This window comes from Pyrus communis, chromosome 12, assembly GCF_041283825.1.
Source record: "Pyrus communis isolate YQ-2024b chromosome 12, ASM4128382v1, whole genome shotgun sequence".
Classification (NCBI taxonomy): domain Eukaryota; kingdom Viridiplantae; phylum Streptophyta; class Magnoliopsida; order Rosales; family Rosaceae; genus Pyrus; species Pyrus communis.
The window spans coordinates 8,914,327-8,942,061 of NC_142576.1; the positions used below are offsets into that span (position 1 = coordinate 8,914,327).

Below are 27,735 nucleotides of genomic sequence, written 5' to 3' on the forward strand. Positions count from 1 at the left end.
TAATAACTAAAGTTTTGATAGGAGATGCTCTTAGTAACTAAAGTTTTGAGTGTTGCTCCACGAGTTTAGAAAAGTAGGTGAATCATGAGTTTCGAGTTTTATTTTCTTTTCAAATTTGATGAATGTTTGCTCATTGTTTATTTCAATCCAAAATGATTGAGGTCGAGTTTCTTTCAAGTGGGGGAGTTTGATGTAGGATAAGTTATGAGTCAAATTTGATGAAGAAAATTTAGAAAAGAGAAGTGATTCAAAATCTGTAAAAATAACAGACGTAGGACAAGATAGGTTCATGTTAAAATGACAGATTTAGGAAATCGAAGTCATACGAAATGCTTATATAATAACACTGTAAATGTAGACCTAACATTATGGTAAAAAAATCAGTGCTACACATGAAATGTTCTTCTTGAGCGTGGTTACCATTAAAACAAAATGTTCGAAAGATGCCTTATAAGGCCGAAACATAGGTAGGGAGCCATGAAAAAACTAGCATGTGACGTTAATTTTTTGTCAAGAAAAGAAAAATTCATGAACCCGTCACTAAGTGTAACAACACAACATTAATTTATATCTTAGAATAAAATGTAATGATTGACCTCTTGCATAATTTTTTTTGAACAAACAAGATTATCTACATTAAGCATCACAAAGAGTTAGTAATAATGTGGTTCAAATTTGTTTTTTGATGAGAATTAAATCTAAAACCTCTCACATACAAGTGAAGAGGAATGCTGGTAACCTCATGCCTAATTAGTTTTGAATGATGTACAAATAAGAAGGCTAGGGAGGTGGGTAAAAGAGCAAATGTCAAGTTTAATGAGGAGGAAGTAGCCGGTCAAAGCCCAATATAAAACTGGGTGCGTTCTGCCGTCTTCTTGGACGGAGAATGAATTCCGCGTTTTCATTATTTTATTTATTTATTACAAACGATATTGTTATTTAAAGCTATTAAGCTACATTAACGGAAGATGAGAGTTTGAACACGATATGTAGTGGGTTTAAAAAAAAGCTCTAACCGTCATGACAATTCACCGTTTTCCCACATTCTCATTATTGCGTTTTGCACTTCTTTTTTAATACGTTCTTGATTGTTTGTAAATTTGTTCAATTCACAGGCTAAAAAAAAGTGTAAAGACTTAAAGAAGCCAAATATTGTTGCAAGTGGTGGATTGATCTAATGGTTAAAAGCCTTCATTTCCAACTTATTATGTTTTGAGTTTAAATCTTCCTTCCTCTCCCTAGTATGAATTAGTGTCGAATATCACATATAATAAAATACTGTACAATTTTCTGTTTAGAGGAAGGTGGAAGGAAAGCCCACAACGGAAGGCTCATACGAAGGCTTCTTTATATTTCAATGGACCTCTGACCTATCCTTTTCTGGTTCAAACATGGACTTAGCCCACATATATACACAGAATTCTTCATCGATCAATTTTCTGTCCTTTTTAACATAATTAGATATACTTAAATTATCGGTAAACGAATCAAACACACCAAAGACAGATTAAACGATCATACTTAGGTACGTAAAATAAAAGACAAGACTTGAAAAAACAAAACAAGAATTAAGTTAAGAAAATCAAAGTGATAATTCAATTAATAACGTTGATAAAATTAATGATCGAATAAAATTTGGAACTAGTGAGAATAATACAATGGTGAGTCCCCATGGTATGTAACAAGTACATCAAATAATTATGATGCAAAAGCATCAACTTTTGGTGCCATCTTCCCAAACAATAACTTCAAGTCATTCTCCAATGGTGTCAAGTTCAAATCCATCTCCAAGCTCATAACTCTTTTACTATTCGACCTTGTTAAGACTGGAATCTTCGACGAAACAACTGAAGGAGCATGAGGAAAACTGACCGTGTTCATATTAGAAGCTTTGTGCCTCCTCATATGACCACCCAAGGCTTGTCCCATGCCGAACTTTGATCCACATATCGAGCACTCGTGTGTTTTAGCCTTTTTGTTTGTCACCCCCAACTTATCGCTTCTTTTTTCAGGTTCATTTTTACAGTCTTCATCATCATGACTCGTTGATCTTCTCGGCCTCTTGTGGCTTGCTCTATGGCCGCCGAGAGCTTGGAATGACGCGAACTTCCGATTGCAAGTCTTGCACTCGAACACATCGTTTGAAGACGAACATGTTTTGGTCTGCATGCCGCATGATAATAGCATTAGACACTTTGCCATGTCCAAACCCTTAATTCCAAACCCTAATTCCTCTCTTGTCATATCTCTCTTCATGTCTAAGCAAAAGCAAAAGCAAACGTACAAATGTCTCAAAATGTTGAAATGCAAAATGTTGTGAAGGGATGAAGCTCCTCATCCAGTTGTGGTTTTATTTATAGAGGATTTTTCTTCTAGTGTTTGGTTTTTTACTTATTTTAAATGAATCTTCTGCCCTTGTGCCGCGTTAAGGAAACGGGCAAGTGTGGTGGTTTTTTTTGGTTTTTTCTCGTAATCAGAGTTTGACCCTTTTTGTGTGTGTGTATATATATATGGTGCACACACGCCAGACACACGCATATATACACATATATGTATTATATTATATTATTTACCGTGGGAGCGTTGGCCAGTCTTTGGCTTGAAAGCAGGTAAATAGGACCAGTTATACTTGGTGCAGCGAGTCGTCAGTGAAGGGCTATCCGGCTATGTCTATGAAACTCTGAAGGAAGCTGCAAAGCAGCTTCTGCGTACTTCGGATGTTCTAAGCATTGAAGTCAGAAAAGCACTTTTGTTAAAAGCACTGAGATTTACAGAATAATAACCTAAACTAAGCGTCGTACTTAAGAAGGAAGTATGATGCATAGTCCTTACCAAACAAAGTGGCAGAAAAGAATTGGCAAATGAGTTAATAATTCACCTAATATTCTCTGTTTATTTTAAGATAGTAAAATAAAAAAGCGTGGGATGCCTGCCGAATGCAAAGGAAGCTGAGAATTTATGACTAAATTGGTTTTCCTTCTTTGATTTTCTTCTCTTACCCATAGATGCAAACAAAACTAACATGAAACGGGGACACTAACGTGGCAGTATTCCTCACCAATCACACAGCGTGTTATAAAAAATTTATAACACACGGCGTGTTGTTAAGTCTGTGATGCCAAGGTGACAAATTCTAGGTATTTTCGTAAGATGGTTTTCAACATTATTACTTTAATCAGTTAGAGAAGTCGGAGAAACTTGTAGATGTTTTCATTGACGGGAACTACAAAATATTGCAATAAGAATTCTTTCTTAGTTTCTAAATATTAAATGAGGCAGAAGACCTTGGCATGCATCGCTCTCTGAATGAGCTGCGTGCACCTGCAGCATAGGACTTTTTCCGAACTCATCAGTTGATGAGCATGTTTCGATGTTTTGAAATGGAACATTATACAGCAGGTACTTTGAATTCTTCACTCAGAATTCAGTTGACATCCGCAAAAGGAGTTCTAGGACCCGCGATCTTGATTTCCATTTGGCTCCGTTTTAATTTGTTATCAGATGTACTGTCTTCTTTGACATCAACGGAGCTTCTCATCTCCTCGATAGATTCCAAGCTGGGGACAGCTATGACTGGTTTCTTGGTTGCACCGGCATGCTTATCCACCTGTTTAATCATACCAGCAAGCGACGATATTAGGCATGCAACGAAGTTGGCCGTGTACTATTAATAAACCACATCTTATTCATTCTAGGTGACGACATACCAAATAATCTTGTACAAGACACTTTTCTGCTTGATTTCGTATAGTTGATACACCATCACCATGCTTTTCTTGTGCTGATTTGAGTTGATCCACACACACAGCAGTCACGGAGTCTATTTCCTTGGTCTTTTCATAGTCCAGCATTAGCGAATCTGCAAGTTTTCAAATCACCAGTTAGGCATTGGAAGAGTGGATTATATATATTGTATAGGGAGTGAAGCACTTAGCTTGTCGCATAAGTAAATTGAAATTACCATTAACGCATGACAATGTGTCGGTGGCTAAAGCATTGAAATCTGAATCCACACGGGAAGATGCGGAAACAAACTTTTCATGTGCAGAATGATTAGCAGAGATATTTTCCCTGTTGAAAGCAAGGAATTGAAATTTGAATAGAGCATTGGAATGGTACAACAAACTATGACTACAAAGTTTGATGTGTCAAAGAACGGAAACTCACTTCACAGTAGATTTGATATTTGCAGCACTGTTCTGATTAAGAGTATTTATGGCCGACTGGGCATTTTCCCACTGTTTGCTAGAGTAACCCACTCTCTCTGAGCTGCAAATACCATGAGAAGGAAAAGGTTATATGAAGTGATAAATTGATAGGGGGAAACCCCTTGCAGCACGTTATGCATGCTCAACGTTGCATAGGGTGCTGCAATATTAGAATCTTGTGCGCTCTCTTTTCCTACACAAACAGAGGATACAATCTTTTTGCACTATATTTTCAGATTTGATTCAAGGTTAAAAATAAAATTTGAGAAGAAAATGAATAAACTTACCACTCTTGGATGCAGTTTTCCATGATTGCCTGAGATTCAACTGCTGAGAATGTGTCTTTCATAAAATCACATTCCACCTTTCCGAAATATTCGCTCAACTCCTTCCTAGCATCCGTTGCCACTTTTTGCATGTTAAACATTGCCTTTTGCAACCTGGTGTTCTCTTCTTTACTCTTTTCCTGGATGTCGGTTGATGCCTCCGATACCTTATATTTTTTTCCTATATGTCAATTAACAAAAATACCTACGAACTACTCATTCAAGTGACAAATAAAATCAAATACTTACCATAGAGGCTTTTTTAGATGTCAATGTTCCAATTATTATTGCAATTTTTTCCATGGCCTGTTTTTCCTCTCTAGAAGCTTCTTCCTGTTTCAAAGCAATGAATGTTCATCGGTCATTCTTATACCATCTTATCAAAACACACCTGTAGATTTTGGGTTTACTTACCTTAAACATTTTCTCAAAATTCACCAATTGGTTGACTCGTTGAATTTGGGTTTCTTCAAGATTTCTCATGACTTGACAAGTGCGGTCCTGGAGGTCATCAAAAAAGTTCCCAGTGGCCATCGAAATTACTTGTGCTGACATCAAGCTTCTTTGCAATCCCTACAGTTTTACTCAAAGATTAAGAACCTCTAATCATTTTCAAGTGCAAATTATAACAAGTATGAATTAAACCTACCTCCTCTTGTTGTTGAGCGGAGAAAGCCAATAGCTGTTTCTGCTCATCAAGAGAGTGCTGAACATCTTGGATGACCTCGTTGGCTTCCTTAACCGCAGTTTCAAGAAACTATAAAGACAAACATTTGTACTACGCTCAGCTAATAAATCAAGAACATTCTATGAATGGTATATGAAACTCTTTGACAAGATACCTTCTCAACAGCCACTGTCTGTGATATCATCTTAGCATTTATTTGCTCCAGGTCAGATGATGCTTTCTTTTGCAGCATGTTGGCCAGCTCCTTCAAGGCTGTTACTCCAGAACTATATGTCTCTGTTATCTTCTTAATCCTGGATTCCAGCACCTGTGCTGCCTGGTAATAGCAATAGTTTTAATAAACAGATAACTATAGTAAATCTGTAGGACATGACATAACCAAGTCTCTCTTACATCACATTTACTTGCAAGGTATGACTGAACATGTTCCTCCATGCATCTTAGTTGATACTGCTGTTGAGAAACAGACCCTAGGATGGTCTTATGCAGGTCTTTCAAACTCCGATCAAGCTGAGAACCAAATGTCATAACCAAGCTCTGATTTTCTGCTTCCATCTTGTCTTTCTTATCTGCAGAAAGAAAAAAGCACTTGACTTGCGTGTAGTTCACGAGAAAGGATTTTGGATGACATGTAAAATAAAACTACAATAATCATCTTTTCTTTTCAGATGTATTCTGTTCAGCCAGAAAAGTAAATAAAACTACAATAATCATTAATCATTTGCCAATTACCAAAACTGCAGGACACAAGTTACTTTTCTGCCTGGGGCATGCTTATGACCTTGCATACTGAAGTTCATTAACCATACCTAATTTTTCATAGAGGGAATTCATTTCCTCTGATGCATTCTTCAAATCACTGCGCAACTCCTTTGCCCGTCCAATCAAAAGATTTTCTGATATAAAGACATGCCGCCATTATTTCAAATAAAGAGAGTTTTTCAACAAATATGAGAAAAGAGGTACAAAATTTCTCAATAATATCTCAATTTCCTTACCTGAGAATAGCAATTTGGAGATGATACGCTCCTTCTCTTTCAGGGTTGAGGTGGCTATTTGGTAATCCTCTTGAAGTTCAAGCAGAGCCTTGTTACAGTTATCCAGATTTATCTGAAATAGACAAAATCAAATTCCTGATAAGATGCATAAACTGAAAATGAGTTGAGCAATAATGTAGGTATATGATGCAAACCTTGCAGTCCTTGAGCTCACTTTGTAAATCCAACTTCTGTTCTTGTTCACTGATATAGAGCTCATGAAAACGATCCGCTTGCTGAAAGGAGAAGTGAGTTTGATGATTCAGATAACATGGAAGAATAATTAACTGAGGAGAAAGCAAAATATACCTTTTCTGTGAGGTTGAGGTCATTCTCCAATTGCTCTATTCTCTCAATCCTAGCCTGCAAAGTTTTCACATTTTAAATGATGTACACATTAGTACAAATGCAAAAGGGAACTTTATTCAAACTGTATGTATAGAGCTTAAAGAAGGTCCACCTTTTTTTCAGCTTCATCCTGGACAAATCTTTCATGTGGAATATAAACACCATTCTTTTCCCGTGCTGCTCGGATATCTGCATTCAGCTTTGAACAGGTTAAAATAAAATTAATCACCTAAACAAGGTTATGCAATTGTCATCCAACCTTCTTTCATTCTCTCAATCTCTGAATACAATTCCTTAAGCAGCACAGGCTTTGACATTTTCTGGTTTGCCTGCACGAATAAACTCCATCATCATCATAGTGATCACATAGAACAATACATTTCAAGAAACAAAAGACTGAAAGAGGAGGACAAACCTCGGGTTTGTTTTTAATGTTCTTGGCACGATAGGCGTAATCCAGTGTGCTTAGAGTTTCCTCCATGCATGAAGCAGTTGGAGAAATTGTGGCAATGATGCAGGTTTTTGTTTTCCCTCCCAAAGAATCTCTTAAAAGTCTTGTAAGCTTACTGTCCCTGCAAAAAGAGTCGGCACATTAGATTAAACATATAGAAAACAGAAAGAAAGATAGTGAACCACCAACTGTTTAAATAAAGTCTATATATATCAGGAAGTACCTGTAAGGTATATGAGTGGAATGTTCCACTAGTGCATTTATGACGCGGCCCAGCGTGAGCAAGCTCTTATTTATTTCCCCTGCTTCTCTTGCACGTCCCTACAGTTTTAAGCACAAGTTATATCAAACTCTGATATACAATTCAATATTATTTCAAATTCATTTAAAGCTAACTTAGGGGCTTATCATTTCTTTCGATTGTCTTTAAGAAAACACCTGTACTACTGGAACAGCATAAGGAGCCTAACTATGTACAAACGCAATCAAATATACTATCTGGACCCGATTCTGGCTGTATTTCCTATGACTAACAAGATCATGTTTACCCAGACAGTAAGCTTAAGCTCAGAATTTATTATAGTACCTCTCGTGCACCTGAACGAGATATGTTTTCCGATCCTGCCAGATCCACTAGATTAATTTTGCCACATTTAATTAGCTCCTCATCACCAACTGTTGCTTCTTTTATGTGGACAGTAATGGAAAAGACAGAATGAGAGCGACTGCAAACAAAGAGAAAGGGAGAAGAGTTAACATGAAGTGGTCCTCTGGAGTCAAATATCTTTTTGGTGACTGAGGAAAACATACCTGCTGCGCTTGTTCATCAGAGTGTCTGCTGTACGCCGTTTGGAAGACCCTCGTTCCAAGAGACTATAAATTTCATTTACGCTATACACATATTCTTCTTCAAGGCCTCTTACTATTACACAACCCTTCCCATCCTCCATCAACGAAATAGATTTCTTTTGCCTGTCGTCTGCAGTTCTTGGATTCTCATCAGGAGCTAGTAAATCAGTTATTTCTTCATTATATATTTCCAAGAACGTTACTTTCACACTATAGTCAGCATCTTGTGCTTCAAGTGTATCAAAAATTTGACGAATAGCCCGTGGAATAACACCAGCCTCAGTAGGCAAATTGCCACTCTACAAGAAACAATATGTGTACATTACGCTTGCCATGAAGAGAGAAGATATCTTATATTGTCAGTCAAAGCAGGTAGATGAAAACATAATCAATATATAGATTCTATACCTTATTTCTCATCCCGCCTTCCATTGTATAAGTTTTACCAGTGCCCGTCTGCCCATAAGCAAAGACAGTGCAGTTGAATCCGTCAAGAGCTTCTTTAACTATCGGGGAAATGGCCTGCTCATATATTGATTTTTGCTGTGCTTTTGGTCCAAAAACCTAGCAAATTGTAATCAAGAAGAACACGTTTTACATGTTGATCATAAGAGAATGTTATGCAGTAACATTATCAGAAAAGAGACTAAAGAAGCATACCCTGTCAAAAGTGAACAATTTATCGACTTGCTTATTATTTAGACTTTGCATAACAGTGACCTCTCTTTTCTGTTCATTACAGGATACCACCTTCTGGACATTCAACTTTTGCTCTTCATCACTTAATGGCCTGAAATCAAATCAATCCACCAATTGATTATTGAAATTTCAGGTCAGAATTTGAACCATCAACTAAAAAAAGGAGATTAAAACTTACCTGCATCTCAGCAAAACTTGCACGTTAACCTCTTTATCCTTGTCCTGTCGATTTGGATTGTACTCAAGAGTTTTGCGCCGCCTTTCAGGACGAGGAGTAAGAAAAGGAGAAGGGGATGGTGACACCCCCATCCCAACTTTCCTAGTGTGATCAGGGGTGAGTGCCATCATTTTTCACTCTTCCCAAACCTAAACCAACACCAACATACTTCATCACAATCAAAGCATATAAACCAAATCAACTACACAACCACAAAACCACAAAACCCTAACGCCCTAACCAACAAATTTAGAAACATTTCGTGATGATTAATTAACTTAATTTTAACCCTAATCAGCATTACCAGAAGAAAACCCTAAATTCATTCCTTGGTTGCATTAGATTACAATTGAATTGGGGTCACAAATAAGAAATTACCTCAGTGATTTTGTATATCCTGACGAAGCCCGACTCGATTAGCGAAATCAAACTCAAAAGCTATGAAATTTTCGATCAGAGAGAGAATTAGCTAGGGTTTGGCGATCGAAAGGGGAATGGGAAAAAGGAAAGCTTTCTTCCGTCTTTAGGAGAAAGGAAGGCTTTTGGGGTTTTCAGCGAAATCGAATCGAATCGTAGATTTGAAAAATGAGGAAAAATGGTGGTGTCTGATTGTCCAACGGCTACCGTGCGCTTTTGTATGGGGGGAAGTGGCCGTTGGTCAGACGGATTTCTATGGCTTTTTAAAACTGGGTGGGGCCGACCGGTGAAAATTCAAATGAGGCGCGTATGTTAACTTGCGCCTTTGGGTGAATTTAAAAAGTGGATTTCCAATTTTACCCCAAAAATGAAAAAGAAGTTTTGCCCAAAAAGAAAATAATAGAGTGAGAGAGCCTTCGTGTTTTGCAGTGATATGTCACAATAGAAAATAAGCACGTTAATCAACACTTCAATATTAATTTAATTATTAACAATCACATTATTTGGTTTACAAAATTTGGTTTCTTTAGCATTATCCTTTGCAGTCTCACTAGGTAAGTTGTGGTGCTCTGATTTGTGGTCGACATGTATTGGTTGTAATTGTTAATTTGGTAGCTTAATTGAGGATTTATTCTTGGTTAAGTTTGATCCTCTGTAAATCATGTTGGTTTTAAGTTCGGATGATTACGTTGGGATTTGTCACTAGAGAAGGCTTACCATATTTGATGTTATTTTGCTTTTCTTTGTGATGTCCATTACAATTAGATTGAAGAGCCTATTATTTTATTCAGATTGTATTGCCCTTTTTCATTTGGTCCAAATTTCAACTAGTATTGCTTGATCATTCTAATTTTATCGTTTCAGCAATATTACATCATTCCTTGATAATAATAAAAAAAAAAATTGGTAGAGTATCTCTAAAAGAGATGTCAAAAAATTCATATCAACAATGACAGTAAAAAAGACAACATTAGTTTTCTACCAATTATTATGTGGCATGATGTGGATTGGAGAACAAAACTTAAAAAAAGGTAATGCTAGGGAGATTAAATTTTGTAAACTAAATAACATGAAAACTGATGATTGAATTATTACTTAAGCATTAATAAACGTGTTGCCCCATAGACTTTCAAACTTAAATTTTAGTTTAACATCTCCTTTAAAGATGATGTTAAAGAAACCATTCCAGATTCATCATCTTGATTTCTCCACCATGGTTCTCTACACTTACAGTTACCATTAGCCTAATTATAGAAAATAACAGATTTAAGCACTAGAATAAATATAGTTAATCATCATTGAACATAACTTGGGATTGTAAACTCAATCGTTAAACATTCATAATTTTACAAGAACTTTCATGTTGAACTTACTTTAGACATCAATGATGAAAATCTAATAGGATATACTCACTTTTTAATTTTAGCCCAATGATATTTTAACACATATTTTATTACTTTAAAAAACAATAGACATGTTGATTAATTTTTTTGGATGAACTTAAGTACTCATTAGTGACTAAGTGCATTTTTGTTCACCTTCATTTAGTGTGGTGTATGCTCACCACCTTATTTATCACCGTTAGATGAGTTTGAATTTTGAGATTTGTGCTTATCCACTATACGAATCTCAAAATTCAAACTCATCTAATGATGATAAATAGGATGGTGAGCATACACCACACTAAATGGTGGTGAGCAAAAATACTCCCTTAGTGACTAGCCTATATATTTACTTTTTGATTTTTGTCCAATGATGTTTTAACACATGTTTTATCATTTAAAAAAATAATAGACATGTTAATTAATTTTTCTTGAGCTTTAAAAAACAAGAAACATGTGTCAGTATCTAAATCTATGTGAACATTATTAACTCATGCAAGATTCTTATTTCTAAATATGGAATAACCTCTCGACAAATTATACGTGAAGAATTACACAATTAATCTCAGTATCATTGAAATTAGTTCAAAACATTAAGATTTATAGTAACAATTAATTATATTTCGTGAAGTATCATTTATGTCGTTTAATTAATGTGTGTTGTTCTTATTATGGGTTTACATATATCAACAATTAATTGTCCACATGCGCATGAACCATCGTACGAAACAAAGCTATAACATAAAAGAGCTGATTCATGTCGATGAAGTAAAAGGGCTTCAAAAATTATCATGATGAATGATGATTGCAAGGCTTATCTTATGTAATTTGAACTGTAGTTCAAGGTTAAAGTAATGATTAAAGGAGGTGTGATTTGGCTTGGTAAAAGCTAACTGGGCAGTTGCGGCACGAGGAGACAATGCAGGATGGCCGGAGCGTGGAGCGCCACTGCAAACTTGATAGAGGACATCATTATGATGAAACCGCATTAAACTGAATAGGGAAAACTAGTATGCGCGATTGATTATCAGTCGATGTATTAATACCATTTCATTGTTGTACATGGTTATCAAACGACTCTTAACTTAACATTAGGCTGCATGAGTAATTGAGTTGTTGCACATTGTGATTGTGAAGCCCACTTGCATCTACGGCTCACCATCACCCATGCTGCGCAAATTACCAAGCTTAGCATAATTCTAGACTAAAAAGTGCAATGTGAAAATAGGATGTAAGAGGCTTGTTGCTCAATTGATAACGTAACGTTCACCCACGCACAAGGAATCTTGAGTTCGATTTTCTCTCTCTAATATTTACTTGTATCAAAAATTTGTATAACGTGTCTCTAAACTATTAGTTTATTTTGGGTTTTTATCACAAGTGATTTTTGAAATTAACTCATACCATCAAAATGATTTCTAAAAATGAAAATCAATAAATGTAATATCTCTATATGAGTGTCGCTCAATGTAATACTTCTTTTAGAATTTCGTCAAAATTTATGTTAGTGTGCTAATATAGCATGTAGGTAGACCCACAAATCTTTTAAATATAGCCACATGGATATATTATTAAAAACTATATAAAAGTTTAATCTGGAATCATTTAAAACTAAATTCAAAATGATTAGATAAAAAAACAAAAAGCTGTTCAACAAAATAAGAAGCCCCGGTAGAGAACAACTATGTCAGGGGTGCGGTGCAGGTCAGAAGATAGTGGCTGGGGTGGGAGAGATGGCAAGAGAATTGGCAAATTAAGAAGCCCAGGTCCTGATTATTATCATCGTCGTAATACAAATTTCACGCGCACCGGACGCATCCGTTGCCGCAGCTATCGTCCTGCTCCCGCTTCTGGGGATGCAGAGCCCTCGCATACCCTCTGTGGTCGGCCCGGAAGTTGCTCTTGATGTTGGTGCGAGTGGACAAGGGTAGTCGCGGTGTTTGAAGAAAAAAAAGTCGAGAATTGTTGTTGGCAGCTGGGTTTCGAAGAAGAAAGAAGCCAAGATGAAGAGGAAAGAAGCCAAGATGATAACGGGCTCATTTGGATATGTTTTTAAAATAAAAGAGATTTTGGAGAAACATAAGCACTTGAAGTGTCTCCCACAATAAGCACTAGTTATATATTTCGTTTTTAAGTGATTTTTCAAGATTTATTTTATTTTTACAAAGAACTGTTTTCAAAAATGATTTCACCAAATCTTTTAATTTTTTATTTACTCATTTTGAATTTGGTTTTAAATGATTTCAAATTAAATTTTTGTGTAGGTTTTAATGATTTGTCTATGTGGCTGTATTTAATAAACTTGCATATGTGCTATATCAACACACTAATAGAAATTTTAACGAAATTTTAACATAATGAATACATTGATTTGCAACATCCATTTTCAAGAGCTACATGGATTAATTTTCAATTTCAAAAATCATCTTAAGAGTGTGTATCAGTTTCAAGGACCACTAATAATAAAAACCCGTTTAATTTTTATACAAGTAGTATTCCAACTTGCATAGAAGACAATTCCAACTTGAATGCACAAGGAGAGCACATCTACTCTAACCATTATGGCTCGACAACACCTGCCCCTAATCATCATTTAGAAGTCAAAATTTGGATGGCCATTTGGCTCCCATTACCATTTCGTTATGGAGCACAAGTGTACGATGCCATTGGAGGTATTCAACTTTCATAAAGCAAACACATATGGTATGTTCAATGTCTCCGACTCCACTGGTTTCTTTGACTTGCAATTCTACATAACTCAGATGAATTTAAATTACAAAATCTATCTTCATTTCTTCATACAAACACAACGCAGTGAAAAGAATCATAGAGGCACTGATCCGTAAAATACGACTTCAGCCGGGCCTGTCATGTAGATGTGATTGTTCTCCTCTCTCCACTCAATCTGCAACGGCCCTCCAGGTAGATCAACCGTGCAATTCTACGTCCAAATGATAAGCATAAAAATGATGAGCGAAGTGGACAGCAAGTAAAAGAAACTACAGTAACAATGAAGTGACCTGGAATTTCACGATAGATGAATAAGCAACAGTCAAAGACACTAAACTTTCCCCACATTACGTTTAGGAAATCACACGGCTGTTGAGTTGTTAGGCCACATGTATCAGACTACCCACCCCTGGTTTTTCATGGTGGGTACCGCGCATGGGAGGGGTATCGCGCTTATAAAAGTGACCCACGTATCATGGCAATGTAACAGAAATAGTGATGCGAAGAATGCCAAAACTAGAATTGTAGTATGCATAGGCTATAGCATTACTCTTCTTAAAATTGGATGTTAAAGATAAAAACTGATAGATGAAAGTGGAATAATTTCATTTTCATGTGAAAAAATAAACCATCTATATTAAATTCTTTTAGCATATCCAAAAAAAAATATGCCAAAACTTACTCGCTCAGCACGACCCTCAAGAACTGCGGCAACAACTACAGCACAAGCACCAGTTCCGCAAGCAAGTGTTGCTCCTGCAATGAAAAATAATTATACTTCCCATTAAAAAAAAAAACAAAAACTGGATTTGGTATCAGATCAATGTATAATAACTTCTTCTTTGGTTGCAACAGAACTAACCTGCCCCACGCTCCCAAACACGCATCTTTAGGTGTGAAGGCGTGAAAACTTGCACAAATTCTGTCAATCACAATCAAATGGGAATTGTGAATACAAAATCAACGCTTCAGAACAATGACAAATAAAGAACAAGACAGGACCAAAGGATCCAAGAACTTTGATTGAAATCAAATATTTCATTTGCACTAGAATATGTAGCATGATCATTATTGAATCTTGAAACTGTGTTTCAAGCTCTAAGCAAGATTGGAGACGGAAGCTTCAAGCACCCAATATCATATTTGGAGTTCAGCATAAAAGCTATGAGTAGCTGTTTTCGAATAATATTCCACTCTAACTTTGAAAATTCAAAGAAAAGGTGTCAGTGCCAGACAATTTTGTGAGTATGTCTTTTTCAAAGTATATCTTAAAATATCCACCGCAAGCAAGCACTATTCCAATAATTTTAAAATGAAGAATACCAGAAATCTCAAAGTTCAAATTTATGCACGGTCAATCATCTGTCATGTCAACAGGTGTAAGCAATGGACAAGCACCCAAAAAAAAAAAAAAAAAACCTATCATCTGCAGCATGTAATAGTGCTCTTACTTAACAATATGCCAAATCTAACTGCTCCCAAATAAATAAATAAATAGCATTTCCACAGACAAATAAATCCAAACCTGTGTTAGTTCGTGCTGGAAACACCTCATGATTCTCAAATTTGGGACCGATGTCAGCTAACATCAATTCATCAACCTTCATATTCTGTTCAATTAACAAAAACATGAAGTCACAAGCAGAAACTACGGATTTTTTGAGCGTTCCAATGTTTTGAAATGGATGCGATATGCTGGAGGAAACTATTAATCAATCATCTTTATTCCACCCACATTGTGTCATTCAATTGAGATAGAACAGAAGCATTATAGAGAAGACAATTGAGAGAAATGTCTGCAACATAAGCCTTGCAAAAGTGAATACGTTCCCAGTTATTCATAAGAGTGAATATGTCCCAAGTTATTCTAGCAATAATTACCTGGCCTCCTTCTGTACCAAAAGTTACACAATGTGGATTTCCCATACTAACACAAGTTACATTCCAGGTTACTCCATCTACATTGAGACCCAACTTAACGACAGATTGATCTTTGTTTGCAGGCAGTCTTGTAGGTACATCTGATGCCTTAAGAATCGGTTCCCCCATATCAACTTTGACCTGTAATTAAGAAAATTGATGTCTGCTAAAGTCAAGATGAACATCCAATACTTAACACATGATGAAGGCATCCAGAGGGGCAATTAACATTGTCATAAAATTTTCAAAGTCACATGCCTTGCAAAATGTTAGACATATCAATGCGAAATACTTTACTTGAACTGGAACATAATATAAACAAGAATATACCTTCCCATCTTCTTGAATTTCAGGAATAATTAGACCGGCACCAGTATGAATTTTAAAGCTGCAATTGTTTACATATACCGTTGTTAGAAATTTACACCCATTCATATGTGCCTAAATAAATTTTACTTTTTGATGTTAAATTCAAACAACAACTAAAGCAAACAATGCAAATACAAGGAAACATTGTTAAACAAAAACAAGTATCAATATATGGAATCAACTTTACCATACCTATGCTTTCCCTGCAAATTCTCCAGCTCGGCAATGAATCTGGCAAAACACCGGACTCCATTACCACACATCTACAAACAAAAATTAATATCAATTTCCAAAATTTAATATCAAAGTTCAGAAGTTCGAAATGCATGACTCATGCACAATACTGCCATTCAATAAAATGCAAACAGTTCATTGCCATTTCAGACCGTCTACATTCAATACAATGTGGCAATCACTCATCTAATTAACATTTCAAACAATCAAGTAAAGCCGATATTTAAGAAAATGTGATTCACCTCGGGCTCGCTCCCATCAGAATTAAAAATCCTCATGGTATAATCAGTGCCATTGATGCCCGGCAGTGCGAAGATCACTCCGTCGGCACCAATCCCAAAGTTCCGATCACATAGCTTTGCCGCCTGCTCCGGACTAATTTTAGGCTCCGAAGAATCTCTGTTATCAACCTATCACTCGCAATGCCAGACAATCAAAACAAAGAATCGATAAAAACTAAACCCTAACTTCTTCAATGCCAATAAATTTCAAAAATTGCAAAAAATCCAAAACATTTCAGAGAAATTGAATACCAGGATGAAGTCATTTCCGAGACCGTGGTACTTGACAAAATGGAGGAATCCGGCTTCTCTCCGGTCGAGAAAGGCAGCGGGGGAGGCTTTCTCGACGGCTTCGACGCTCATGGAAGAGGAGACCGCCGACACACGGAGAGTAGGAGCTCTCGGCGAGGCAGCTGCAGAGGGAGAGTTGAGCTTCAGTATCGGAGAAGAAGGTCGACGAGAGGCGGTGAGGAAGGTGAGGGATCGGCGAGTTGGGGAGGTGAGAGGCAGTGAGATGGCGGCGGCTATGGTTCCCATGGCTCTGATGGCAGGCGCAGCGGCTCTCTGACTACCTAATTGTTGTTTACTTGCCGTTGGTCGTAGCAACAACGTGTTCAATTCAAGTGCTGTACCCACTTTCTAAAATTCCCTGCCTGTATTTTGTAAATTACGATGAAGTTACATCTTTATTAATTAATAAAATATTCATTATCAATTAAAATCTTATGAAATTATAAATTTAACTCTCTAATTGAAACAAAACATGATCAAGAAATATGGAGTAAAAATAAATAAAAAAAAAATTTCCCACGTCCACATTATCTATCACTCTCTTCCTCTCTCCTTTTATTACAAAAACAAAAATAAAAAATTTTCTCACACCTTGTGTGTGCCCTTATGCTAGTATATTTTACGTATAAATAGACACTTATTTATATGAAATACTATAGATTTATTTAAATCCACTTAGGCCCTGTCTAGCCACCTAGATGCTAGTTCTCAATCCACCGTCCGATTAAAGTTTAGCGTTTTCTGAAACCTTGACTGTACCCAATGTTTTCACCTATTTCTAGTATGGCACTGCAAAATTTCATTCTAACTTTATTACCCCTAAAGTTTTATAAATTGTCAATTAGATCCCGTCGAAAGTTACTCTAACTGGGCATCAAATTATTATTTCTACTGGGATGGATTTTTGTCCTTGTACTACTAAATTTTGGGTTGTTGGAATTGGCATGCCAAAGTCGTTTTCCGCATTTGTGCGTAATGGGATTATAAGAGAACCACATCTGAAAAGATTGTGGGTCGTTTAATAACAATTTCGTAATTTCGTATTTAGTTTTCGTTTTTTTTTTCACTCGTCTGCATTCTTGCAGCAAATATATCTTCTTTGTAATTTATCAAATATATGTTGCTATATTTTAAAACTCTCTTGCTTCGTTTGTTGACCTTTTTTTGTGATGCAGTTCTTCGGTGAATAGGTATTTTCTACCGAAGTTGCATGACCGCGAAGAACCCGAGGATAATCGGCATATTCAGAAACTTTCACGAGCTAGCTGATGATCTATCTAACCACTGCTGCACTATGAACTATACCACCATACCATACGTGATTGATAAACGGCTGTTATTTGTGAATACCAGTAGTTTTGTTCCATATATTTATGGATGGCTTGGCTACAACCAGATGTTTAGGCTTATGCGTATTAATTTTAGGTTTAGAGTTTCAGCAGTATATCCGCTCTAGTTAATATGACGATTTAAGATTTTAGGGGTGAGTATATCCGCTGCTATAGCCCACGTGACGGGAAAAAAAATGCGGTGGGCTATATAAAGTGTTAAACATCTTTCTTACTGTCGATGTAGGACCAAAAAGAAATACGATTTGTTAATGAACTGGACCTAGTGTGCTTCATTTAGCATCATTTTTGAGCTCACCACAACCCTTTTTTCTAATTAAATTCGGAGTTTAGATTATTGTACATGATCTATGAGATAAAACCAAAGATTATTATAATTCGTTCTCCCCAAATTTGGAACTGGTTTCACCTCTTAAACAAGTTAAAACACAAGAATTAAAAAAGAAAGATTAAATCCTTCTCTTCCATCCCAGTTTATCGTCGAATATTTTACTATCTTCCAGTGTATGCTATACACATTGTTCCAACAATTTCCTCTCGATTAAAATATAATTCCATTGAAATTTTACTGTGTTCTAGTGTATCTAGTACACATTTGCCAACAATTTTTTCGACTAAAATTAAAAAAGTTGACTACCAGCATATCCGATGTGGGATTGAGGTTATGTAACGCGGAAAAGTGACTATAGACTTTCGATGTGAGATCGTTACAATTTGGGTTGATCATTTTTCAATTTTCTGTGGGTGTTAAAGTGAATGAATTGAGCCTAATCGCCTTCTCAAGTACAAGATCCAACAGTATTAGTTCATCTTCTTTGGCACCGAATCCCAGAAAGTCAACGCTCTTGAGGTACCTGAGCTGTGAGGTGCTGAACCTGACAGAAGGGAAGTCCATCCAGAGGTGAAAGTCATGACAGCAATGGTGGAAATATGGGCAGGGGATGCTGCTGAGGTTGCTGTCAATCCGCTCACTCGTCACAATGAGAGGAAGAGTCAGTAAAACTGTAAAAGCATATACATTCACAAACCAATATTGAAAAACAAAGTGATTTCCGCACATCATGTTTCCCTCGTTACACACATCTGTTTATTTCTAGGCATTAGATTGAATAAACATAAGTATTGGGTTCCAAAAATCGTTTATCTGTTAAAAACTAGAAAACTAGCCTCAACTAACAACTTCTCCAACAAAGGACATGCGTTTAGGAAGCAAGCAATGGAGTCTCTTTTGTTCTTCTTGATCAAAGAGTCTACCCAAGTTAATGACTTTAGCTCGTTGAATTGGAACTCAAGATATCCCAAAATCCACCTGAACACAATCACTTAAAGAAAATATAGCACAAGGACGATGACTTTTTACGTGTACTAGACAAATTACAATTTGATATGTATGCAAAAAAATTTCCTATTGAGATTTTAATAATGAGTTGTTTTTGTATGTACCCACCTATTGAAAATTTTAGATTCGTTAACTCCCTGTTAATTTTTCATTAAATGAACATGTGGCAACAATGGGTCACACTTATTTTTTACTTGGGCACTAAAATAATAATAAAATAACTCCAAAAAAGATAGAAAGATGAAAAAAATAAATAAATAAAAAACAAATTCACGAATAAAATGGAAAACAAAAATGAAGATCAGGAAATCTCCTAACAAAAGAGAGGGTTAAGAATTCGCATAGGGTTTCAAGGAGCTTGTTTCTACTCATATTGATTTCCTCATTCGCCGATTTTTTAATAGTAAAACTTCCAGTTCTTCTTTGTGGACGGTGAAGATGTTGGTGCTCGTATCATGATAGTCCATAATATTTCGGCAACCTTAGGACCTTCTTCTTGATGTTGGCGGCTTGAGGTGTAGGGTGGAGTTTGTGGTTATGCGTTGGATTTTGAGGTGATGGCCTAAATGGGGTGGTGTGACTGTTACTTGGTGGAGGTCATGCTTCCATGACATTCTATTGATGCTGGAGACAAAGTAAGCCTAGTTAATTTAAGAGAAATTTAATTAGGACTTACAGATATGAGATTTTCAATAAGTTGGATACTTGTTTAGAATGTATAAAAAAGTTGAGGCCAATTTGAAATGTCAATAAGAGATTGGGGGGTTTTAGGTACTTAATCCTTAATTGTTTTCCATAATAAAATTTTATGCAACATAATTTAATATATATATATATGTGTATATATAGGGGTTGAGAAGGGTGAAAGCGGAGAGAGGAGATAATGTGGTAAGCCTTGGCTACATACGGACGAAGAGGAGAAGAGAGAAAAGAGAGGGGGCAGCAGGTTTGAAAAAGGAGCGCAACAACCTATTTTATGGTAATTTTTAACGCATGTGGCTACAAAGCAGGCAGCCAACCAAGTGGGAACCCAAGACAGAATCATTTGTATTTTTGTTAATATTTTATTATTTATTTTTATCCTAATCACTAAATAAAGTTATTAAAGTATTTTTTAAGATTCAAGTTTTAAGATTCAAAATTTTGAATCTCTTTTCATTAATTTTTTCAAAATTTTAAGGTTATTTTCATTAGTTTTTCTATAAAATAAAAGATAAGACAGTAAAATAGGGATAAAATCAATAATTGAAAAGTGATCTAAAACCTCATTTTAGAGTGTGTGTATCTCCAATTGAAAAATGAACTAATTGGGTGAATGTGAAAAATAATCTCAGGTCGGAAGGTTAAGAAATTTTGTAAGGGTTTATAAGAAGTTGCACACTCTCTGTAATGTGTGTGTGTGTGTGTGTGTCTCCAATTGAAAAATGAACTAATTGGGTGAATGTGAAAAATAATCTCAGGTTGGAAGGTTAAGAAATTTTGTAAGGGTTTATAAGAAGTTGCACACTCTTTGTAATGAGTCTAATGACAATTGGTTTTAAGGTGAAATATCAACTTTCTTCATCAATTGTTCATGTGTTATGCTTCAAATTTGCTGCACGTGAGAGACGTTTGAAGATGTAAAGAATTATCTCATATCAGAAAGTTAAAACCTTGTAAAGATTTATAAGCAGCAGATTCAATCCTCCTATTACTAATTAATTTTGAGGTGAAATCCCAACCTCTTTCATTAACACAACGCAATTTTCTTAGCCGAAATAGGCTAATTAAGACCTGGTTTGGTACTGAGGTGATTCTGAAAAAAGCTGGGAGCTGTTTTTGTGTTTGGTAAACATTCAGCTTCAGCTTTTTTTCACAGTTTTGGGTGAAAAAAAGCCAAAAACAAGAAGCTGCAAAACCCAGCTTTGAAAAATCAGTTTTTTTTCACATCTGTTTTACATAAAAGTTTACCAAACACTATAATACTGTTTTTTTTTTTCAAAAGCACTTTTACAAAAAAGTTTACCAAACACTCTGCTGCTTTATTTCACAGCCGCTTATTCTCACAACACAGCAGAATCAGTTTTTTTTTCAAAGCACAGCAATACCAAACCAGCCAAGTATAGCGCTTCACCTTACCCATGGACCAGCCATGACAAAGCATTTAATCTTTCAACCATGTCAGACTTTCAGTTGGCACTTTTCCTTTCATGCATGAATTTCTCACGGACTTTCAACTTCCTTATCTGCTTTAGGCTCCAGATAACAATAACGTCCATTTCTTGACTCAGAAAGCAACACGTATTAGTCTGCATAAAAATGTACTGTATGTCTAAACCATATGATGAGTTATTAATTAATTCACTCTGTTTTGTTTTACTTGTTAAAAAGAAAGAACATAAATTGCTTCTCAAATCTAAGCTTTGCTTTATGAATTGTGATCAAGGGACAATATCTTATCTGATGATGAAAGACTTACCTTTTGGTCTGCAAATCTTTCATGTATTACTCCTTAATTTACACGAACTAGATTCTCATGGTTTCTGGTATTTCTAGATTTTGGTGCGATCACAATCTATCAACTTCAAGGAATGGCTAAATTATGCAGCAGTGTAATGGTTTTTCATGGATAGTACATGTTTAAGAACATGGAATAAGAATTGAAACATATTGGTGTTTGGATTCTTCGCGTTTATATTAACACATCCGGACTTGAAAATTGGTGAGCTCTCCCTGAAAATCCATAATTAATTACTTAAAAATCAGACCAACTAGGGTGCTAGTTGATCTGATTCTCTTTCCTTACTTTCCTTGTATTTCTAGGTTCTCCAATTTCTTACTTCCCCCATTTTTTTTAAGTAAACATGCCATAACTTCATTCAACAAGGGTGGAGAAACTGAATGTACTTGACCACATGACCATGTGGTAAGTTTATTGAATACTAGCCTCTCCACATGTGGTCTCGCGCATAAGAGAAGTCTTTTTTTTTTAATCATGGCCGCTACGCACTCCTTAAGATGTGTTGCGTTAAGGCGTAGTCATACCAGTTAGAGCAACATGCTTAGGCGCAACCATACTGGTTAGAGCAACATGTTCTCTCATATACACTTAAGTTTGAATTCCGCTCTTCATAATTTGGATTAGATTACTAATTACAACCGCTTGAATACAAGAATTTTGAATCTAAAATTTTATGGTTAGTTTGTTTGCGTAAAGGTAATCTTTTCAACTATTTTATTTTGTCGTTAATTATAAAGAGATAGAACTTACCAAAATTAAAGAAATGCTAGCTAAACGATTGATATATAGTAGTGTCAAGATACCACTAATCAAGGTGCATTAGCAGAACTGGGTCTATTTTTTGACCTAATCACTAATTAGAACAGCAAACCATATATTTGATTGACAGTGAGAGATTGAGAGATTAATGTTTTGGGATCAGACAGAATCCCTTTAACTACGGTGAGTTTTTCTTAGTGAGACAACGAATGTTATTATAATGCAGTTGGTAATTCTTTTTTGTAATTTTTTGATCAAATCCAAAAGTGGTTATTTTAAGAAGGTTTTAAACGTACCTTATACTCTTCCTACCATTTGCTGCCTCTTCATTTTTTACCCTTTTTGTGTCTCTGCATTTCCCTATTCTATTTAATTATTCTGCAAGTCTGTTTCTCTTTTTGTGTCCGTGTGTAGAGAGAGAGAGAGAGAGAGAGAGAGAGAGAGAGAGAGAGAGAGAGAGAGGGAGCATGGTTAACATTTCGCGTGATCAAAATGTGAGTGATTGTATTCAAAATTTACAATGATTTCAGGTCTTTTTCATCTGGTTGCATGTTTATTAGGGTTTTTACATATTTCTGAACTTCAATCTCTTTTGATGTCTGACAGAGCGTTGATGAACTGAAACACAAGCTTCTCTGCAAAATATACGAACTAGATACAGTGAAAATGATGGCGAAAGAGGAGGTGAGCAAGAACGAAGAAATCATGAAGCAGTTATTTCAACTCTGGCAGATTACTTGCCAAGAAAGAGATGAAGCAAGAACCCAGTTGCAGAAACTTGTGAATAAGTTAGTGTCATCATCCATACTAGATGATCAAACTTCAATCCTCTCACCACAACTCAATATCGAAAACCCGATCCCCCAAAAAACCCTAGACCCTCCTATGCTCAAGGAATCAGATAGTAATTTTGTGCCCACCCAATCTTACAACTTTCATGCCTTTGGTTCATATCCCACAAACAGCAACTTGGGTTCTTCTTCTATCTCCTTCCCAGGCCTGCAGCCTAATCCAAACTTTCCGGATTCGAACAACTTGGGGTTTACGAAAAATGTTGTTCCCGTGGGTTCGAAGATCGATTTTGGTTCAGTTCTTATTGACAACATTGCTAGAGTGAGGCCACTGCCCAAAAAAGGAAGACTAATGCAGGCTGTGATGGAAACTGGCCCTTTACTTCAAACACTTCTTGTTGCCCCTCTTCCAAAGTGGAGAAATCCTCCTCCTCTTCCCTCTTTTAAGAATCCGCCTGCGCTCGTTAATGGAGGTGATCATTGTGCCTCATTGGTAGATCAGAAGGAGGAGTTTGATTCGTTTCTTGCGGCGCGGATTTCGTCAAGTGGGTCTGCTTCATTCCTTGAGAGTTCACCTGGATTTTCTCAGATACCATCTTCATCTATGTTGAATTTCGCTCGTGGTTCCGCATGTTTGAGCAATGGGATGGAATTGCAATTTGGGAACAACAATGCGGATGCCATGCACTTTCAGGTTGCAACTGGTAAAAGAAGAAGGTTTTGATCATGAAGTGGTAGGAGACTATAATCTTCTTTGTAGATGGACTTTTATGACTAGTGTAAATGAATTTCTGAATAAAGTAATGGGTTTGGACACTGGTGTAAATCAAATCTTGGTTTCTGAATAAAATAAATTACTGTGTAGCTTTTTGGATTTGGTTTGAATTCCAGTACAATCAGTTATTGACTTTTTTTACGGTTATTTAATTCTTATATTTAACAATGTATGTCATAGATTAATATAATTTAAAATTTTCAATTAATTATGTACCAAAAGTAATTTTTTTTGTAATCAATTTCCATTTAGTTTGAATTTTTTTTTCTTTTAATGGGAATCATTAGACTTAAAACATTGGATTTTCCTTTTTTTATTATTATTATTTTTTATTTTTTTAATTCACTTATAATGTCTCAAAGGAAAAACATGTAATTTCTTCTATGTTGCATTACAAGTAGGAAAACTTTCATGTCTCTTAATAATTTCTGTTTGACTCATCATGTGCGTAATATTCACAATCGATCTATCTCACTAATTCCCTGAGTGTTATAGAAATAAATTCTTTGGTCTTGACACCCATATCATGTCAGTCGTCCAACCCTCCTCACAAAAGAGGGATCCTCTTGTTTGAGTTTGGTACCCTTTATATGAATAAATTTTATGATACAAATGATGGACAACGTGTTTATGCGGCAACATACACAAAATAGGATATCCGCTACCATTTTCAACATCCAAGCCCATGCGTAATCCCACCAATAGTCTAATATGATGTTGCACATACATATGGCCATATGAAAAAAAATTATACTGATGTCCGCACACAATAATTTCTTTAGTGAAAGAGGCACACTTGCTATTCATTAACGATATGTTTTTAGGTGTTGCACCCACAATTAGGCTAAAAATTGGACCGAACCCGCCAATTTTTAACGCGTTCAAACGCATGAAGTTACATTTCTGAGGCTACCCAGCATGCCCTTCCCGCATGGCTATTTGATCCCCAAAATTACCCGCCAAAACACAAACACATGAAAACCCTAATTTGCAGGTCCCCTTTCTCTCACTTGATACCGAGGAAATCTCACTCTTCAGCTTGCCCCCTTTTTACTGAAACCCAGAAAGCACATACCCATTCTCTGCAAGCAAGAAACTCGGATGCATTCTGGCATGCACGCCAACTGTTCGACGAAACGCCTGACTTGAGCGTGGTATCGGCCACAACAATAATAGGCCAATTTGCTCGGCAGCACCGTCATGAAGAAGCTATCTATCTCTTTTGTAGAATGCTTGTTTTGAATATCAGACCCAACGAATTCACATTCGGCACTGTCATTCACTCGTCAACCGCACTCGGAGACCTGTCAATAGGCAAGCAGCTTCATGCCTGTGCAACAAAAACGGGTTTGCATTCCAACGTCTTTGTGGGGAGTGCAATTTTGGATCTTTATGCCAAGTTGAGCGTTACCCAAGATGCTCAAAGAGCTTTCGAAGATACCCAGTACCCGAATGTGGTTTCTTACACGACGTTGATATGTGCATACCTGAAAAAGGAGAAGCTTGAAGATGCCCTGCTTCTTTTCCGAGAGATGCCGGAGAGGAATGTTGTTTCGTGGAATGCAATGATTGGAGGGTACAGCCAAACAGGCCACAATGAAGAGGCTGTAAATCTTTTCACCGAGATGCTTAGAGATGGATTGGTGCCTACCCATTCTACTTTTCCATGTGCCGTCATTGCAGCTGCCAACATAGCAGCACTAGGAATGGGCAGGAGCTTTCATGCCTGTGCTGTCAAGTTCTTTGGTAAGCTTGATGTTTTCATTGGCAATTCATTAATAAGCTTTTATGCAAAATGTGGAAGCATGGAAGATAGTCTCTTAGTTTTCGATAAACTTGAGGGAAGAAACATTGTTTCTTGGAATGCTGTGATATGTGGTTATGCTCAAAATGGTAAAGGAGAGGAAGCCATTGGATTTTTCGAAAGGATGAGGGTTTCTGGTTGCAGACCGAATAGCGTTACACTTCTTGGTTTATTGTGGGCTTGTAATCATGCTGGTCTTGTCGATGAAGGTTACTCATATTTCAATCAGGCAAGAACTGAGGACTCTATCATTCTAAAGCCTGAGCACTATGCTTGTATGGTTGATTTACTCTCGCGCTCGGGCTGTTTCACACAAGCTGAGGAGTTCATCTGCAATCTACCTTTTGAACCGGGAATTGGGTTTTGGAAGGCGTTGCTTGGTGGCTGCCAAATCCACTCGAATACGGAATTGGGGGAGTTTGCAGCTAGGAAAATCCTGGATTTGGATCCGGAAGATGTGTCATCGTATGTTATGGTATCCAATGCACATTCTGCAGCTGGGAGATGGCAGAGTGTCTCAACAATACGGAGAGAAATGAAAGAAAAAGGACTAAAGAGGGTTCCAGGCTGCAGTTGGATAGAAGTCAGAAACAAAGTTCATGTATTTGTTACTGGGGATAAGAATCATCTGCAATTGAATGAAATTTTCACTATGTTAACAATTTTGTATAGAGCATTTAAGGGAGAATAAATCCAGGTAAGTAGACAGGCTCCAGCATCTCCTACCGATATGTCAAATTGCCACAAGGCTTCTAAGCTCTTGCAATGAAACAACAGATTCATAGATCCAATTCATCATAGAAGATGCTCAACACTGCTTTCATGTTTTGGTTTTTGAATCCGAGCATGTGTGTCGCCGGATACCAACAACTCGAGGTTGAGAGTGACTCGAAGGTGCTGGTCGATATATTGAAGCAAGCACGGATTCCAGATGGCGCTATCGGGTGTATTGTGTATGACATTCAGCTTTTGGCAACGCGATCTCTACATGTCTATGTCCCGAGAGCGGGTAACCGTGTTGCTCACCTTTTCACTTCCTTTGGTTAACCGTTTGGGGGGGTTCTTCCTATAGCTGGGGTGTTTTTCAAGTGCCGGATTGGCTTTGCAATTTCTTAGCTGAAGATTGCAACGTCGTCTAATTGATGTGAATGCCTATGTAGGTACCTGAAGAAGCAAGCAGTCATATTGGACTTTGAGGTCACCAATTGAAAGTTTTAGGTTTGTTAAAAAAAAAAAAAAAAAAATTAAAAAAAAAAAAGTTTTTATCACAAATGGTTCTTGAAATTGACCCATCCAATTAAGATGGTTCCTGAAATTGAAAATCAATCAATGTAATCCCTGAAAATGAGTGTCGCAAATCAATGTGATTCATCTGTTAAAAATCTATCAAAAATTCTATTATGGATTGATGTAGCATATAATTGGGTCCCACAAGTATAATTAACTATTATTATAAGAATTAAAAATATTTAATTAATAAAAAACAAATTTCTTTTTGTACAATTAAAAACTAAAAAAAGCTAAAAAAAAAAGAAGATGAACTGTTCATGCTTCTTCTTCCCCTCCTACCCCAGCAACCGCTACACCCCCCTCCCTTTTCAGATTGTTTCAGATCTAATGAAAAATGCACACTAAATGTGAAATGTTCAACAAACTATTCTAATTTGTACGTTTTAGAAAATGGTCCTTTGTATTTCTGATTCACCTTGAATTTCGGAGTGAACACAATTTCTATATTTATGACACAAGATTGCAGTGGGTTTTGTTCAAGAATTTATGCACTTGATGCAGCTGATTTCTACGTGTAGCTTCACATCGCATTGAGTCGTCGACTGTATATATCATTCTCTTCAATTTGGCTGCTATAATGGAGCGTGATGACGAAAATCTGGGGTGAGGTGAGGTGAGGTGAGGTTGTACTGGTTGAGCGGGTGGGTGGGGAAGAAGAAGATGAGCTGTTATTTTTATTTT

General features: G+C 36.5%; 5 protein-coding genes across 5 annotated transcripts; 2 read left to right on the forward strand and 3 right to left on the reverse strand.

Moving 5' to 3' along the window:
• Positions 1-1,573: 1,573 nt before the first annotated feature.
• On the reverse strand, positions 1,574-2,339 carry LOC137744621 (zinc finger protein ZAT11-like). Its single transcript, XM_068484394.2, has one exon. It carries the CDS (start codon positions 2,254-2,256, stop codon positions 1,699-1,701), a length of 558 nt encoding a protein of 185 aa, XP_068340495.1. The 5' UTR covers positions 2,257-2,339; the 3' UTR covers positions 1,574-1,698.
• An 849-nt stretch (positions 2,340-3,188) lies between these two features.
• On the reverse strand, positions 3,189-9,476 carry LOC137745772 (kinesin-like protein KIN-5B). Its single transcript, XM_068485783.2, has 24 exons — positions 9,202-9,476; positions 8,785-8,972; positions 8,568-8,697; positions 8,316-8,471; positions 7,869-8,206; positions 7,645-7,783; positions 7,282-7,379; positions 7,023-7,179; positions 6,867-6,936; positions 6,720-6,796; positions 6,569-6,622; positions 6,415-6,495; positions 6,221-6,332; positions 6,032-6,118; positions 5,616-5,791; positions 5,377-5,538; positions 5,184-5,291; positions 4,949-5,107; positions 4,784-4,867; positions 4,496-4,701; positions 4,168-4,269; positions 3,962-4,071; positions 3,708-3,859; positions 3,189-3,607 (listed from the first exon to the last, which is right to left on the reverse strand). Exons 2-24 carry the CDS (start codon positions 8,952-8,954, stop codon positions 3,425-3,427), a joined length of 3,111 nt encoding a protein of 1,036 aa, XP_068341884.1. The 5' UTR covers positions 8,955-8,972; positions 9,202-9,476; the 3' UTR covers positions 3,189-3,424.
• A 3,738-nt stretch (positions 9,477-13,214) lies between these two features.
• LOC137744952 (diaminopimelate epimerase, chloroplastic) lies at positions 13,215-16,820 on the reverse strand. Its single transcript, XM_068484777.2, has 9 exons — positions 16,409-16,820; positions 16,118-16,285; positions 15,834-15,904; positions 15,603-15,660; positions 15,234-15,413; positions 14,878-14,962; positions 14,215-14,274; positions 14,035-14,108; positions 13,215-13,563 (listed from the first exon to the last, which is right to left on the reverse strand). Exons 1-9 carry the CDS (start codon positions 16,691-16,693, stop codon positions 13,447-13,449), a joined length of 1,098 nt encoding a protein of 365 aa, XP_068340878.2. The 5' UTR covers positions 16,694-16,820; the 3' UTR covers positions 13,215-13,446.
• A 5,988-nt stretch (positions 16,821-22,808) lies between these two features.
• LOC148692292 (uncharacterized) lies at positions 22,809-24,005 on the forward strand. Its single transcript, XM_088682099.1, has 2 exons — positions 22,809-22,888; positions 23,001-24,005. Exons 1-2 carry the CDS (start codon positions 22,862-22,864, stop codon positions 23,907-23,909), a joined length of 936 nt encoding a protein of 311 aa, XP_088538225.1. The 5' UTR covers positions 22,809-22,861; the 3' UTR covers positions 23,910-24,005.
• A 716-nt stretch (positions 24,006-24,721) lies between these two features.
• Positions 24,722-27,537, forward strand: LOC137746305 (Pentatricopeptide repeat (PPR) superfamily protein). Its single transcript, XM_068486383.2, has one exon. It carries the CDS (start codon positions 24,935-24,937, stop codon positions 26,453-26,455), a length of 1,521 nt encoding a protein of 506 aa, XP_068342484.2. The 5' UTR covers positions 24,722-24,934; the 3' UTR covers positions 26,456-27,537.
• The last annotated feature ends 198 nt before the right edge of the window (positions 27,538-27,735 follow it).

Excerpts from the sequence above, each read along its gene's own strand:
- LOC137746305 (XM_068486383.2), top strand. The coding sequence starts at position 24,935 with ATGAAAACCCTAATTTGCAGGTCCCCTTTCTCTCACTTGATACCGAGG.
- LOC137744952 (XM_068484777.2), bottom strand. The coding sequence starts at position 16,693 with ATGGGAACCATAGCCGCCGCCATCTCACTGCCTCTCACCTCCCCAACT. Across the intron at positions 15,661-15,833 it reads AATTTGCAGGGAAAGCATAG|CTTTAAAATTCATACTGGTG; the intron begins GTATGGTAAAGT and ends AAACAATTGCAG. Across the intron at positions 14,109-14,214 it reads TGTTTGGGAGCGTGGGGCAG|GAGCAACACTTGCTTGCGGA; the intron begins GTTAGTTCTGTT and ends TTTTCATTGCAG.
- LOC137744621 (XM_068484394.2), bottom strand. The coding sequence starts at position 2,256 with ATGAAGAGAGATATGACAAGAGAGGAATTAGGGTTTGGAATTAAGGGT.
- LOC148692292 (XM_088682099.1), top strand. The coding sequence starts at position 22,862 with ATGGTTAACATTTCGCGTGATCAAAAT. Across the intron at positions 22,889-23,000 it reads ACATTTCGCGTGATCAAAAT|AGCGTTGATGAACTGAAACA; the intron begins GTGAGTGATTGT and ends GATGTCTGACAG.
- LOC137745772 (XM_068485783.2), bottom strand. The coding sequence starts at position 8,954 with ATGATGGCACTCACCCCTGATCACACTAGGAAAGTTGGGATGGGGGTG. Across the intron at positions 5,539-5,615 it reads ACCTTGCAAGTAAATGTGAT|GCAGCACAGGTGCTGGAATC; the intron begins GTAAGAGAGACT and ends TGCTATTACCAG. Across the intron at positions 3,608-3,707 it reads GTCTTGTACAAGATTATTTG|GTGGATAAGCATGCCGGTGC; the intron begins GTATGTCGTCAC and ends ATGATTAAACAG.